This window comes from Vulpes vulpes, chromosome 4, assembly GCF_048418805.1.
Source record: "Vulpes vulpes isolate BD-2025 chromosome 4, VulVul3, whole genome shotgun sequence".
Taxonomy (NCBI): Eukaryota; Metazoa; Chordata; class Mammalia; order Carnivora; family Canidae; genus Vulpes; species Vulpes vulpes.
The window spans coordinates 111,409,413-111,424,045 of record NC_132783.1 but is presented as its reverse complement, the minus strand read 5'-3'; the positions used below and the strand labels follow the sequence as shown (position 1 = coordinate 111,424,045).

General features: G+C 46.2%; 1 protein-coding gene across 2 annotated transcripts in view; it reads right to left on the bottom strand.

Annotated features, from left to right (window-relative positions):
• Positions 1-14,378, bottom strand: part of ADAM19 (ADAM metallopeptidase domain 19) — an 83,703-nt gene extending 69,325 nt beyond the window's left edge. Inside the window, exons 1-3 of one of the 2 annotated variants that reach the window (XM_072756744.1) lie at positions 14,196-14,378; positions 11,221-11,306; positions 6,782-6,852 (exon numbers count right to left, since the gene is read on the bottom strand). In XM_072756744.1, the coding sequence (XP_072612845.1) occupies positions 6,782-6,852; positions 11,221-11,306; positions 14,196-14,262 (224 nt within the window). In that variant the 5' untranslated portion in view covers positions 14,263-14,378. The remainder of the gene's footprint in view (positions 1-6,781; positions 6,853-11,220; positions 11,307-14,195) is intronic. The other variant, XM_072756745.1, reaches the window with a different exon arrangement.
• Between the last annotated feature and the right edge of the window lie 255 nt (positions 14,379-14,633).

Below are 14,633 nucleotides of genomic sequence, written 5' to 3'. Positions count from 1 at the left end.
CTAGATAACTCAGGATAATCTCCCCTCCTCAAGATCCTTAACTTAATCATACTTACAAAACTCTTCTTTTGCCATATAAGGTAGCATATTCTCATGTCTCAGTTTTCAACCCAGCCCACCCTGCAATGAAGGTATTACTATTTATTTTCTATGCATGTGGAGAATATAGTAAGAAACAGATCTGAGTTTGACTCCTGGCTCTGTCCGACATTGGGTTAATTACTTAAACTCCTTACACTTGAGTTTCCTCATTTACAAAATGTGAATAACGGTAATACCTCCTTCCAAGGGTTGCCATGAGGATTACATAAAACAGTATGCAAAGTGCCTCTGCATAGTAACTGGCTCTCAGTACATGCTCACTAAGGAACAAGTGTTATTATGAATACAGATGGAAGAAATATTCAGAAGGCCAGTGACTTCCCAAAGGCCACCTAACCAGGAAGTGTCAGTGCCTGGAAATGAGGCTCTGGCACCAAAGCCTGAGCCTGTTCTACTCTATGGATAATGGTGCTTCGAGTTTATGTGCTCACGGCCTTCAAAATCAACACATCTAGGTTATTTCAATTTCAGACACTCCCTGATACTCTCTTCTGTCCACTGTATAGGTGCATCCCTTCAGATCAGCACTCTTAATTACTGAAACTCAACTTATGCAAGGGCTCCTATGATAGAAATATCACATCTCCGGTGATTTAGAAATAATAAAGACCCTACTTATGCAAGAATTTGGCTTGCAAAAATCACATCAGATTGGCTGGCAGTCCATTTGGTCTGCAACTCCAGGGTTTCTGGACAACGTGGAAACAGTAGATGAAATCAATCTCAGTCTACAAGGCTACATTGAAAACTACATCTCAGACAGGACCATGAGGTGTCTCTGGGGCAAGGTGTCTAGCACAGTGCTTGGAATTTGTAACCGCTTATGCATTTGCTGCCTCAGAGTCAACATGGCAGGGTTAATTCAGTTCCTGATGCTTGAGAAAGTCTTTGAAGAAAATTTTGGACACCCACAGGTGGCTCTCATCAAATTCTGGTGTCCCCACCCATCCACTCAACCATTTCCTCAGCACCGGCTCCTTGGGTTATACTATCTCTGCTGCAGGGAATGGGGAGCCCAGCTGCGTGCCGAGTTTGGAAAAACATTTTGAATACTTTAGGTCTGCCAAATACTTGGTTAAAGAATGATATCCTCTAATTTCTTAAGCCATGTGTATTTTAAGTGAAATGTAACCCATATGTCTGTTGACTCATTTAAATGCAACTCAGTGAAGCATGGTTTACCAAGAGCATTGGGATAGCATCTAAGCCTTTCTTAAGCCTCTCTTTGATCCAGGAAATTGAATTTTGCTAACAACAAATGAAGCTCCTGACAAGAGAGGGTCAAACAGAGCTGTCCTTTATCCTAGATAAGATGTAAAGTCTACTCCCAACTCAAGAGGAAGCTGGGAAGGTGGAGGTGGCAGAGAGCGCCATGGCTTGGGTGTATTCAGGATTATGCTCTGGATCAGCTACATATTTCTACCAGGCTTCCTGGGAAAGTGCAGCACTAGGAGGTGGTAACTAACCCAGCCTGTCTCTTGCTAGAAAAAAACTCCTTTCCTGCCTGCTAATTCTCTCCTTCTCCAGTCCTCCAGTACTATACAATTCAAAGAGTTGAGGGAAAAAGGAGAAAGTTAGGGCACTAGATCACTCCATTAGCATTGAATGACTGCTGATTTTCCAGGTTGTCGCCTGATTTCCAGGACAACAAGAGCAGTCTCCTTCTCAGGGACCTCTCTGAAGGACTAATAAGAAATTAGAGAGGAGGAGAGATTAACGTCAAAAGTAATGGTGGTCACGACAATCACTGAGCCTCTAAAGGACCAAACTCTGTTGTCTATGAGTCCTGGAGGTAGGCATACACACACAAGAAAACAAATGTCCACTCTTATTAGTTAGACACATGCAAACAGGATCTCCCTTTAGCTAGCTGGGCTGGAGCACAACAAATCGGGTGAGACTGAACGATAGCTCTCTCTTTCCCAAGCCAAAATCTGAATCTTATCATCATTTGGACTCAAGGAAGGACAGAATGCCGAGGAAATTAAGAGTTCCAGAATGTGCTCAAGAGACCAGCAGAGAAAAGTGCATGGCCAAAGGTCCTCTGGGCAGAGTGCCCACTGGTTGAGCTGCTTGTGTGCCTTTGAATGTGACCTTGTAACCTAGTGATCTTGTCCTCAAGTAATGTAGCCCAATGAGCACCCAGCAGGCTGATTGAACAGTTCAATGGGCCCTCCTTGGGAAAAAGTACAGAAACGAGAAGGGAGTGAGCCAGACCCTACATTTCCTGGAGGTGTTCATCTCTCTAGATGCTTTACAGCTAAGGAAGATTCCATTTGATTTCAGCAAACAAATTTTTGTCCAGTGTAGCTTTTGGGTTGATGAGGCAGTCCTCAGGGCATGGGGAAAATTACATGCTAAAAAAATATTATGGATTTATGCCTCAAATTTGTGGGCTGTGGAAATAGCAGCCTATAATTTCTTCCCTGTCATTTCCCTTCCCGTGTTTATGTAGCCTAAATGGTGAGTCCTGAGCTAGCAGTTCATCCTCAACTTCAAGGTCTATGGTTTTGAGGCACTTGCCTTTATCCCAGTGCCTTATTTTCAAGGAGGTCTCTATAACTGGAGAGCAAACTTCCTGAGGTAGGGAGTTCTTTTCCATTTTTCTACTTACACCACATCCTTTAGATAGGCAGTGCAAGAAAAAGCTCTTAGAGCCCAATGGGGACAAAATCCCAATTTTATAGATGAGAAAGTTGAGACCCAGGAAACCCAGGTTAGCTTGTTGATCACTTCTATATCACCTGTCTCTGAGCTCAGTACTTTCTCCACATACCACACTGCCTCAATCACAAATAAGGCCCTCCTAATAACAGCTGTGCACCTACATTTGCAAATTACGTGTGTGTGACTAAATGTACAGCAACATAATAAACACTTTTATCAGAGTAAGATACTACCTTCAGACATACAGTTGAATCTTAAAAAACAAGTATGGAACAATATATATAGTATAATCTCACTTTTGCTCCTCCCTCCCCTACAAGAGCCACGTACATGAGCTTCTGTCAATTGTGTTTATGAGTATCTATGTGTGTGTTCTCACACACGTAGAAGAGGTCCAGAGTATGCCCACCAAACTGTTGACAATGGATTCTCCTTGAAGGGAGGAGACTTTCACTCCTTTACTTGTCATATTTTGGTATTGCTACATGTTTTACAATGAGCATGTATTACTTTTGCAGTTAAAAAATCGTGAACAAGACATAACAGTAGCTGCCAGTTACTGAGTATGGAATATAACCCAGGCAGCGTGCTGGCTTTCCACATGCCATCTCACTTCATCCTCCGCATGGCTCATGGTATGGGCTATCGTTATATCCAGATAAGGAAAACCAAGACTTAAGACAACATACAGCTAGTAAGTGGCAGAGCCAGGATCTGAACCTAGGACCGTCACACATGAAAGCCACATTGAGATGAGCCCCACAATACCACTCCTTTTCACTTGCACTCAATGAAGGGCATGAGTCTCCCATGGGAATGCCATCCATTTATTCTGAGTTGCTTCACAGCAGGAAAAGGCTGCCAGCTGTCACACTATTGAATTAAGATAACCTGGGGTGTCTGCCTCCTGAGCTGAAGGCCCATTTACTACATGCCCGTTCTCCTGGCCCATCCTCCTGCTCTTCCATCCTCACCATTCTTGGCAATCTCTCTATGTGCGAATTCCATTAAATGCCTGCTCACTGCTATTTTGGGCCATGCATTAGCACGTGGGCTTTGACTTGATGGGAGAAGGCCAGACACCTCGGGATGATGAAAAGTAAATTAGAAATGTTCTCTCCCTTCCCTCACAGTCCCAGAAACCCTTGCCCTGAGAGGCCTGAGAATCCCATATATGGGGAAATGTGGTGGGGGGTAGGGGAAGGGCAGCGAGGAAAGGCAAACTTCATAACCTATCAGGAGCTTTGCACTTGCTGTTGCTTCTCCTTGGAGTTGCCGTCTCTTAGCCATCCACGTGGCTCACTTCCTCACCTCCTTCAGGTCTTGACTCCAGTATCAATTCACCACCAAGGCCTTTCCTGACCACCATTCTGAAAAGCACCTCCCTTCAGACCCCTCCCTTTGCCCCCTACTTGGTTTCCTCCACAGTGCTTGTCTCTGGACGTTCGACAGTTCACTTGCTTATCCGTCTACTGTTCCTGCCATGAGAATATAAGCTCCATAAGGGCAGAACTGTTCTAGTCACTGCCATGTCCCCAGTAGTGACACTGCTGCCAACAATGCTACAGATGCATAACAGATGAATAACGATGTATAAATCCGTTGAGGAAATTAAGAACCAGAGCTTGAGAAGGCACCTGGCACAGGGCCTAGCTTCCCTTGAAATAACATGGGATTACAAAAACTTTAACAACGGCAATTTGAAAAATCAGAAAAGCATCCCTCCCCTTCCCCCCCCCCCCCCATCCCCCGAGCAGATTTGAATCCGGACTCACAAGCACCATGAATGAGAAGGTTTTGGGAAATAAACACAATAGGAAGTCGTGTGCAGTTCAAGTTCCGCTTGCTAACACGTGTTCAAAAACAAAAAGCCCAGTTTGGACGAAAATAGCAGGAAGCCGTCCCCCAGGGATACCTGATGAGGTCATATTGCTTGGCTCTGCTGCTTCCATTTTTGTCAAGTCTCCTGCCTTCTGCCAACTCAAGGAAGCCAGGAACCATATCCAGCATCCCGCAGCTCACTGGGAGACGAAAGAGCTGCCTGGAGCAGCAGACAAGAGAACTGCACGAGGGCTCGCCTCTGGAAGCTCTCAGGTGGGACAATCAAAGTCACCACGGTAGTGGATCACTCACTATACGCGCTGTAAGCACCTGTGCACGCTGCCTCGCACACGACCACCCTATGAAATTAGTACTATTCTCATTTTATAGATGAGGATGCTGAGCTTCCACAATTTGCAGCAATGTGCCCCAGATTACACAGCTAGTGAGCTGATCCTGAATTTCTGTGCCTCCAGACCCAAGCCAAGAACATAAATGATCCTAGTCTCTCACATCTCTTGTTTACTGGCTGTGTGATCTTAGATAGCTGCCTGCCTAACTCTCTGATTCAGTTTCTACAACCACACAGAAGATTGTCACACCTAGTGTTTTCTAAGACAGCTTCCTGTTCTAACTTCCTATGGCCTCTTGCACAGGTTCCAAAACATGAGGGAAGGATGAGTCCTGGGATCCCATTTACCCATGATACCCCTTAGCCACCCACCCACCCACCCATCACTTGGAGCACCCAGAGGAAGCTTAAGGGTCAAATGGACCACCTGAGACCAAATAGGATGGATTCAGCTCAGGTGGTGATGGCACATTCAGATCGGAGCTACAAGGCTGGGGCCATGGGAAACTAAAACAGGTTCCTGAGAGACCAATAAGAAGAAACCCTCTAAGGGTCTCTGCAGGACCAGAGGAATTTTACAACACAAGGAGAAATCCCAAGCAGGTAGGGTCTAACCCCTCTGGGGACATAGCCAGCCAAGTCTGTCCCAGGGAAATGGGACAAAAGGATCCCATTCTTGGGGTGGTTTCACTGTTAGGAGGAAAGTAGCAAAAATGATTGAGATACCCATCTTTCCAGCTTCCTGGAGGCTGCCATACACTGGAGGCATCTCTCCTGGAGAGATGCAGATGAAGCCCTTTACGGTCCATGCTGCTTAAGACATACTTTGACCACACTTCCAAAACTTCTTTGCAAGTATCCAAAAGCCCAAATTTGGAATAATTTATATTCTTGCTTTCCACCCAAGCTTAGCAGCCATTCCCATCCTTCCAGATACGGGAAGGTCCCTATCCATCCCTTTCTTGGCAGTGATGCGTCTGATTACTCATCTGCTTCCAGGGGACTCCAGAGGCTGCCAAGAGGAGGCATGCAGTTTCTGAGCCATGCAGCCTTATCTGCGAGGGTAGTGAGGCAGAACCAGTTAGTGGGAAAATACCAGAGGCCTCAGCATCCCCCAGCCAAGTAAGGAGAGCTCTCCCACGGCCAAGCAGATCGTGAGGAGCGGCCATGCATTATGTCTATTCACCTGCTCAATAACATGAATCAAGATACAACTGTGCTTGATGGCAAATCAATGTGGAAGTATTCCTGAGCCAGGCAGCCACCCGAGATGAATGAGGTTAGGAAGATGGAAGAGTCAGCCTGATGCAGCCGGGGGACTCCTGACCATGCCCTTATTGGCTGAATCTGAGACTTAGCTGACCCGGAACAGATGGAGCAGCCCGCTTTTGAGGCGCCAAATCCCACAACACTCCACCCTGCCCCTCTGCTTTCTGCTATTTTCCTCTAATCTCCTTCACTTCCTGCCATGCGCCTTGCTGGAGCTAGTAAGTCAGCTGCCAAAGTCCCCCAGTCCGCCCCTCCCTTCATCACACCACACACACACACACACACACACACACACACACACACACCCCTGTTTGCCTGCAGTGAACTAGTGGAGGCCCCGGAAATACAGCCAGAGGAAATTCAAGAAAGACGTTAAATGGTCCAGAAATTTCACAGCAAGTCAAGAGACTGTGGATATGCTGTCTTTGCAAGACTCTCCCCGCAAAGGAAGCACAGATTAAGAGCTTGGGTCACTTTACAAACTGTGTCCTTCCAAAACAGTGGCACCTGCATCCTGCATTGACAGGGAAGTGAATTGTTTCATTGGAGACAAAGGAGGAGTCCACTTACTCATTCTTTTCCAAGTCCAGGATCAGCTCTTGCCCCTCGGCTGTTATCCTGAGTTCAGCTTTGAGTGGATGCTAGAAGCAACAACAAAAGAATGTCAGTTCCTTAAAGCAGGGGACGAGGCTCCAGGGACAGGCATAGGATATAGCACAGTGCTCTGACATTGATCCACAGGAAGTGAACGAGAAAGGGTCAATTGCATTTCCAGCCCAAACATGAAATGACTTCAATCCCCAAAGGACCCAGTTCCCCTCCCCCATCTGCCTTGTCCTCAAACACAGAGAAAAGAAGCTAAAATGTGATATAAGTGCTTTCTTGTAGGTCTGGCAAACACTCGACAACAAGATCTTCAACAATAAATTTTCTGTGTGGTCAGTTCTGGACTCAAGTGCTGTCTGTGGCTGTGTGAGCCTGCACATGTTACTGAACCTTCCTACAGCTCAATTTGCTCATTTATAAAATAGAGATAGTAACAGTCAGCTTTATGGGAATCTTGTAGGGATAAAGTGACACAGTAAATGTCAGTGATTTGTCATAGTTCCCGCACACAGAAAACTCCTGTTGCATGTTGGCTGTTATCTAAGATACCAGGAGAACCCTCTTCATAGTAAGTTCTTATTTTATTTCATTTTGGCTCCCAGTTTGGAGATCCCCAACCATTTCAGAGGAGGCACCTAGAAGAACCTCTAACTAAAGTTTCATAGGTCTGGGGCACCTGGGTGGCTCAGTGGGTTAAGTGTGTGCCTTTGGCTCAGGTCATGATCCTGGGGTCCTGGGATTGAACCTCGCATGGGGCTCCCTGCTCGGCGGGGAGTCTGTGTCCCCCTCTGCCTCCTCCCCTCTTCCTGGCTCATGTTCTCCCTCTCTCTCTTTCAAATAAAAAAATAAATAAACTTAAAAAAATAAATAAAGTTTTAAAGGTCCAAAAGAAGATACATTTTACATATAAGAAAAGCTTACAGATGACCAAATGAGCAATACACCCAGAAGAGATCACTTAAGATATCATACTATGAAAAAAAAAAAAAAGATATCATACTATGATCAATACACATGAAAAACATGTTCAACATCACTGGTACCTGCTCCCCACCAAAAAACCAAAAATTTTTAAAGATAACTTTTACAGTGACAAATATTTTTTAAAACTCATAAACCACAATGCAGTAGAGCAATACTGAAAAATAGGCACTCTCATATCCTACCAGTAAAAATTTAAATTGATATCAAAGCACTAGAAAATAAGTTGACAGATGGACTAAGAGTTTTTAAATGCGTAGACCCTCTGACTCAGTAATATAAAACTCTATTTAAAGAGAACAAATGGAAGCATGGGCAAAGGTTTATACATAGGGATGCTCATTACTTGTAATAATGACTAGTGAAATACAACTTGAATGTCCAAAAATATGAGAATAGTTAAATAAATGATGATCAATCATGTGACAAAATATTCAACCATCATTAAAAATGATGACTTCAAATAATTTTTAATCTATCAAGAAAGTATACATGATAATTATTCACCACACAAAGGCTCAAAACAACACCGTATGTTTTATTTAAAAACTTTCATGGAAAAAAATAAATCCAAACGTTACCCTAGTGACCTCTCAGCAGTAAGATGCTGGGTTAATTTTCTTTTCTTTGTGTATCTTTCCATGTTTTTAGAATTGCCTTTATATTCTAAGTAATGGACTTTTCATCTCTTTTTATCTTATTATTGAGGGAAATTTCAAAGAAATTAAAAATCCGAGTCATAATAAACTTACTTCCATGCTTCAACAATTCAACTTAAGATGGTTGAACTTATTTCGAAGGGAAAAATTATTTATTTGAAATGAGATGTTTGCATATTTAAACATATTAAAAACAGGATCAATAGTGTGTTTTAGATCCATGTTCTTTAACGTGGAACCAAGGAACTGATAAACTCTTTAAGTCTTTTTCAGTCCACAGAAGCTCTCACTACAGTGGGGCATCTATCCCTTTAAGATTGACTCCGAAGCTTAGTTACTGCATTGGAGAAAGTGGGCCCACTGCTTTGCCACCTCTGGTTGGGGGCCTTCCTCTTCCAAGCACAATCCTTTTATTTGGCTCCAGATACACTTCCCATTAGGGTCCTGGGCACTGAGCATCCCTGAGACATTCAGGCTACCAAGGGCTCCAATGAGATCTGAACGTTTTGATCCAGGAAGCTTGGGCAACTGTGTTCTTCACTATTTTTTGTACTAATTCATCCTACTGACTTCTCTTAAAAAGGGACATTTCAAAACCATGAGGAGAGGAAGTTAGGTGGTTGTTTGCCCAATAACTTTCACTAAGGGATCCACATGTCTGTTTCTGATGTCCTGATTCAGCTCTGATAACACCTACCATGGTTGCTGAACCCTTGCTACTTTACTCTGGGATGTTCCAGAGCAAGGACCCTGCCCAGTGACATAGTCCCAAGTGGGCATTTGAGGAAAAGCACACAGTGACAGAGCAATTCCCTCATTCAAGGAGTGGATGGCAATGTGACAGCCCACACAAGAAAGGAAAGTTGACACACATCAAAGCACTGCCACCTCTCCTCCAGAAAGACACAAGCTGCAACATGAGTACAAATATTTATAAGTGGGTAATCTAAAAATATTTCTCTCTGGTGTGGAAGATGCTCAGACCCTGATACTTAAAATATGCTGCTCCCTGTTTCCAGGACACTTCAAGCACAACAATGAAACAGCTCTACCAAGATCTAGGCACTTCCCTGTCCAGCCTTACTCAGCTTTCCCTTGCAGCTCCACTCTGTGCTAGGAAGGGGCAACATCACTTCTCCTAAGGAGGCAGCGGCCTGACCCGCTGTTTATACATCCCACAGGGAAAGGTTTGGGGTAGATTAGATAGGTTACCAGCTCCACAGGGTATCAGAAATCTGTCCCGCGTATGTGCATCCCCCTTAAGATCTAGTACAATATTTAGTATACGGTGAGCATTCAATTAATGTTTGATAAATAGATTAATTACATAAATGAGAATAAGAGGCCTGCGTGAAACCTAACTTCTACTATCTCTCTCTGACATTCATTCGTTCGTTCATTCAACAGATACTTACGGCACTAGGCAGTGTGCTCAGTATTCCTACCAACTACAATGACCCAGATTCTGGGCAGACCACGGCTAGGAAAAAAAGACAGGAATTGGAGCTCCACTTTGTTTCTCAGCCCTTCCTGAGGATGCCGGGCATCCCACATCTGGAAAGAACAAAGAACCTCTACAGAAACTATCGGATCCATTCCTTGAGTAATAATGGATATGTTGGACTATCCAAGACCCTAATTTTTTAAAAATAACCTGCTCTAGGATGGCCATCCATCAATCTGTCTAGATTTTTCCTGAAGCTATTTTCAGCCTTCCTACTTTTTGATGAAATGAATTCTGTGCTCTTGTTGTCTTTAGGATAAAATGTTACTTTCATTTCTCCTAAATTTTTTGCTGGAAGTTCCCTTAAGAAATTCAAATTGAAGCATTTTTGGACATATCTGTACTACTCTAGCCATAACCTCAAGGATTCCAGGCATGTCTCCCTCCTTTCCAAAATCATAAGCCACAGAGTCTGAAATCTTTCCTGCCACAGCTCTTTCTCCACTCTCTCCTACTATAATCTTGCTTTTATATGCTGCCCAATAAATCATGGACCCTTTGAGCCCCAAAGGACCTTATTAACTATCCCCTCTCCCCAGTCCTCTTTCTTCCTATCCCCTCTAAGCTCTATTTTATAAATAAGGAATCTGAACTTCAGAAAGCAGAAGGTCCCATAGCTGGCACACAGCAATCATGTCTTCCTTTCTAGCTCTTTCACGACTCACTTGAACTATAAAGACCAGAACCACAAAGAATATCCTAGTTGTACAGGTCCTCTTTGCATGACAGGATAATACTTTCTGTCTTGTTCCCTCCCCTTGATTAAAACCCGTGCATTTTGCTGGTGTCATGGCCCAAGAAGCCTATTGCATTATAAGATATATTCCTTGGTACTAGATCCCTCCCTGCCTCTTAAAAATAGCTTGAATTATTATTATTTTTCTCTCCAAGTACATTATTTCATCAATAAAGTGAAGCATGTATTATATAGAGCAAAAATAACAGTGACAATATTTAATCAATTCCATTTGAGAGCTAGTGATTTTTGTGACACACATTTGCACTTAGCTTGTGTCAGCATTAATAATTTTCATTTCCTCAACTAATAGCATCTGGAAGTTTTCTAAAAGTTTGTCACATGATGAAGGAAAATCCCATCTGGGATTTTCAAAACCAATGCACAGAGAGGATAGAGTAGGCCAGAAACAGAACTACCAGAACTTTCCTGGGCTTCCAGGAAAGTAGAGAAGGTGGCCCCACACCTCCCAGAATGAGCTTGTTGGCTCCTGCCTCCGAAAATGAGATATTTTGTGTCTTACCTTTTCTTTCGTGGGGCTTTCTGCAGTCTTCCACTGAGGTATTATTCGTTCATGCTGGAGCAGCGGGCTGCCTTCCCCATTTCCTCCTGCCAATACAGGATGCACAACCATTGGAATTCCAGAGCTCTGCACCCTAGCTAAGCTAGGCATCCACTGTCAAATGGAGAAAAACCCCTATTGGGTCATCAGAAAACCTGCTGGATGCCAGGCTCTTGGCACTTACTATGGGTCAGGCACTCTGCTAGTTGTTGGCCATACTGGAAAACAAGGATAACAAAGTCTCTGTCCTCCTCACAGTTTACTTTCTACAGATGGGAGATGCCCAATACACAAATATTCTCAAACAGTCCAGTAGGGTCATGGAATAAAGAAACCATGAAGAGGAGGTGCCAATTTTAGACAGGATGATTAGCAACGATGGCATTTGAGACCTGAGAGACCAGAAGGCAGTCGTGAAAAGGTCTGGGGGAAGAATGCCCCAGGGAGAAGGACTAGCAAGTGCAATCGTCCTGCCTGAGCACAAGTGGACTTGGCCCATTTAAGGAACAAGCAGAAGGAAGAGGTAACGAGAATCTAGTAAATGAGCAGGGAAGCTGGTAGGAGATGTGGTCAGCAAGACAGCCATACATCTGATATCACAGAGGCCATGGAAAGTGTCTGGATTTTATTATAAATAGACTTGGGAGGCACTGGAGGGTTTAGACACAGAGCAATATGAGCTGTATTCAGTTTTTAAAAGATCATTCTGCCAGCTGGGTGGAGATGGTGGAGGAGGGGGGTACAGTGGAGGAGGGAGTGCAAGTGAGAATAGAAGCAAGAAGGCGAGGCTGGGGACCTGGTGAGAGATGATGGTGGCTCAGACTGAAATGAGCTCAGTAGAGAGGAATGAAGTGGTCGGATTCTGGGTATGTTCTGGAAGTCAGGCCCATAGGTTACTCCCACAGAGCTTCAGTTTGTTCATCTGTAATATGAAGACAATGATACCTGCCTGCTTATCTCACAGCAGTACTACGGAGAGTCACCATGAAACTGCTCCCAGATCCACAGAGCATCATCACATTACCTCAAGATGCCTAATGGCAAGTTTCCATTTGTAGATCACTTCCTACTTTACAAATCACTTACCACCGCTTGGTTTCCCTTTATCCTCAAAACAAGACAAGTAGCAGGATTTCTATTTTTCAAGAAAGGTGAACTGAAACCTGTTTGAGGTAAGACTTGTTCTAGGCACTGCAGACTATAAGCACTTTCTTGCAGGTAACCTTAATAAAATGGTAATTCCCCAAGACCTAGATAAATTAGTCTCCACAAGAATAGGCCAAGTCCATAGGACTCCTAGGGTGCGAGTGAGGACTCCAAAATCTATTCTTTCCAAACCAACCACATCGATCATATAGAATACAATGAGTGGTATGAAAGATGGCCCCAGTTGTTCTGGTAGAGTGGCAGGATTATGGGTGATTGATGTTCCTTTCAGATTACTGATATAATGTATTCTCAATCAAAATGTATCTGAAAAAAATGATCTCATTAGACAAGCATTAGTTTCATCATACTGGTAAAAACCGGAATCAATGCATTCATTTATTTGTAACGTGTTTTCTGAATGCTTAACTATCTACCAAGTACTAGGTGCTTGATATTCATGGGGAAACCAAGGGAAGCATATCCCTACTCTGGTGGCTCTGATAAGTCTAGATTTTTGGCAACGAAAAAGAATTATATGATGGTTCATGGAATGTTTAAAGAATGAAATTATCTTTATGATCGCACAAAAAAAAAATACTAAAAGCGAGGCTAAAGAGTAGAGGAAGACAGTACAGCTTAAGAAAAATTGTTCAAAACTTGCAAATGAGGCAAAAAGCAAGCAGGATGTCCTTTCAATGTCATACTGAAGCATTGTTTAAGAGGCCCTCCCATAGATCATCAAATTTTTCTAGGGGAATGCACCTTGGTTTGACTTTAATTCACAGCGAATTAAAAGACCATAGTCTGTGAAGTTATATGTCAGCTGTAGATTTTTGACTGGTAGAGATGCAAATGACTTGAGTATGGCGGAAAGAGAACTAAGAATGATGGTTGGTTGACCCAAGGGGGCACTGCCCGCTTGTGTATCTGTCCCAGCACATGGCTTCAACGTTTTCTCTGATGCCTGTACCACCCGTTCCTCCGGTGCTTTGAACCGGCTTCACCATCCTCCTCACCGCCTCATTAATGAATTGAAGGAATCTTTGCCACCCATTCATCCTATATCCATGGGAGTCATGTCTTTAACTTTTTGAAGATCACACTTCTGCGATCTCTTGCTGTGATCCACAGTCATTAAACCGTGCCTTTTGGGGGAATGCAACGATGTGGGCTCCTCGCGCGAAGCGGAGAATGCGAGGCGCACAGCTGTACGTACGGTCTGGTTCCAATTTTATCAACGTATTTATAGGAACACACACACACAAAGACTAAGAAAAGAGGAGAGACCGGGAAAGCAGCGGGAAAAGAAGCCAAAAAAAAAAGGCAGGAAAACTAGAGAAAGAGACAGGAGAGGGGGGCGAGCCAGGGAGGGGCCTGCTCGGGGTCTCCGGGTCTCCGGGGCGCACCCCGTGGGAACAAAGCCGCGGCTCCCGGGCTGGGGGCCCGCGGGGAGGCAGCTCCGCCGGGGGGCGGGGGCGCCTCCCAGGTCCCCGGGCCGCATCCCCCCCCGCCGCGCCCCGCGCCGCGCCCCCCGCCGCATCCCCCGCCGCACCCCCCGCCGCATCCCCCCGCCGCGCCCCCCGCCGCATCCCCCCGCCGCACCCCCCGCCGCACCCCCCGCCGCATCCCCCCGCCGCGCCCCCCGCCGCGCCCCCCGCCGCATCCCCCCGCCGCGCCCCCCGCCGCATCCCCCCGCCGCACCCCCCGCCGCACCCCCCGCCGCATCCCCCCGCCGCGCCCCCCGCCGCGCCCCCCGCCGCATCCCCCCGCCGCGCCCCGCCACTTACTTGTGGTCCACGCGGGCAGGGCGAGCGCCAGCAGGCAGAGCCGGACGGCGCCCGCGCCCCGGGGCATGGTGGCCGCGGCCCCTCGCGCGCTCCGCCGCCCCTAGCACGCGGCCATGCCAGCCCCCGGCCCCGCGGCGGCGCGTCTGGAGCCCGCTGCCCGCCCAGCGCCTCCCCGCCCGGCTCCCGGCCATCTACCGCGACGCTCCGCCCTCGCTCGGCTCCGCAGGGCCCGCCGCGGGGGGAGGAGCGCGGGAGGGGCCGGGACCCCGGGGAGCCGCGAGCGGAGAGCGCGCCCGCCGCGGGGCCGGCTTCGCGGTGGGCGGGCCTGGGGGGCCGGGGCGCGGGCTCCCGGGGCCTCCGGGGGCCGCCGGGGGCTGCCGGGGCTGCCGCGGACCGCTCGGGGCGGGGGCGGAGGCGGGGGCGGGGCTGTTTCCTGTG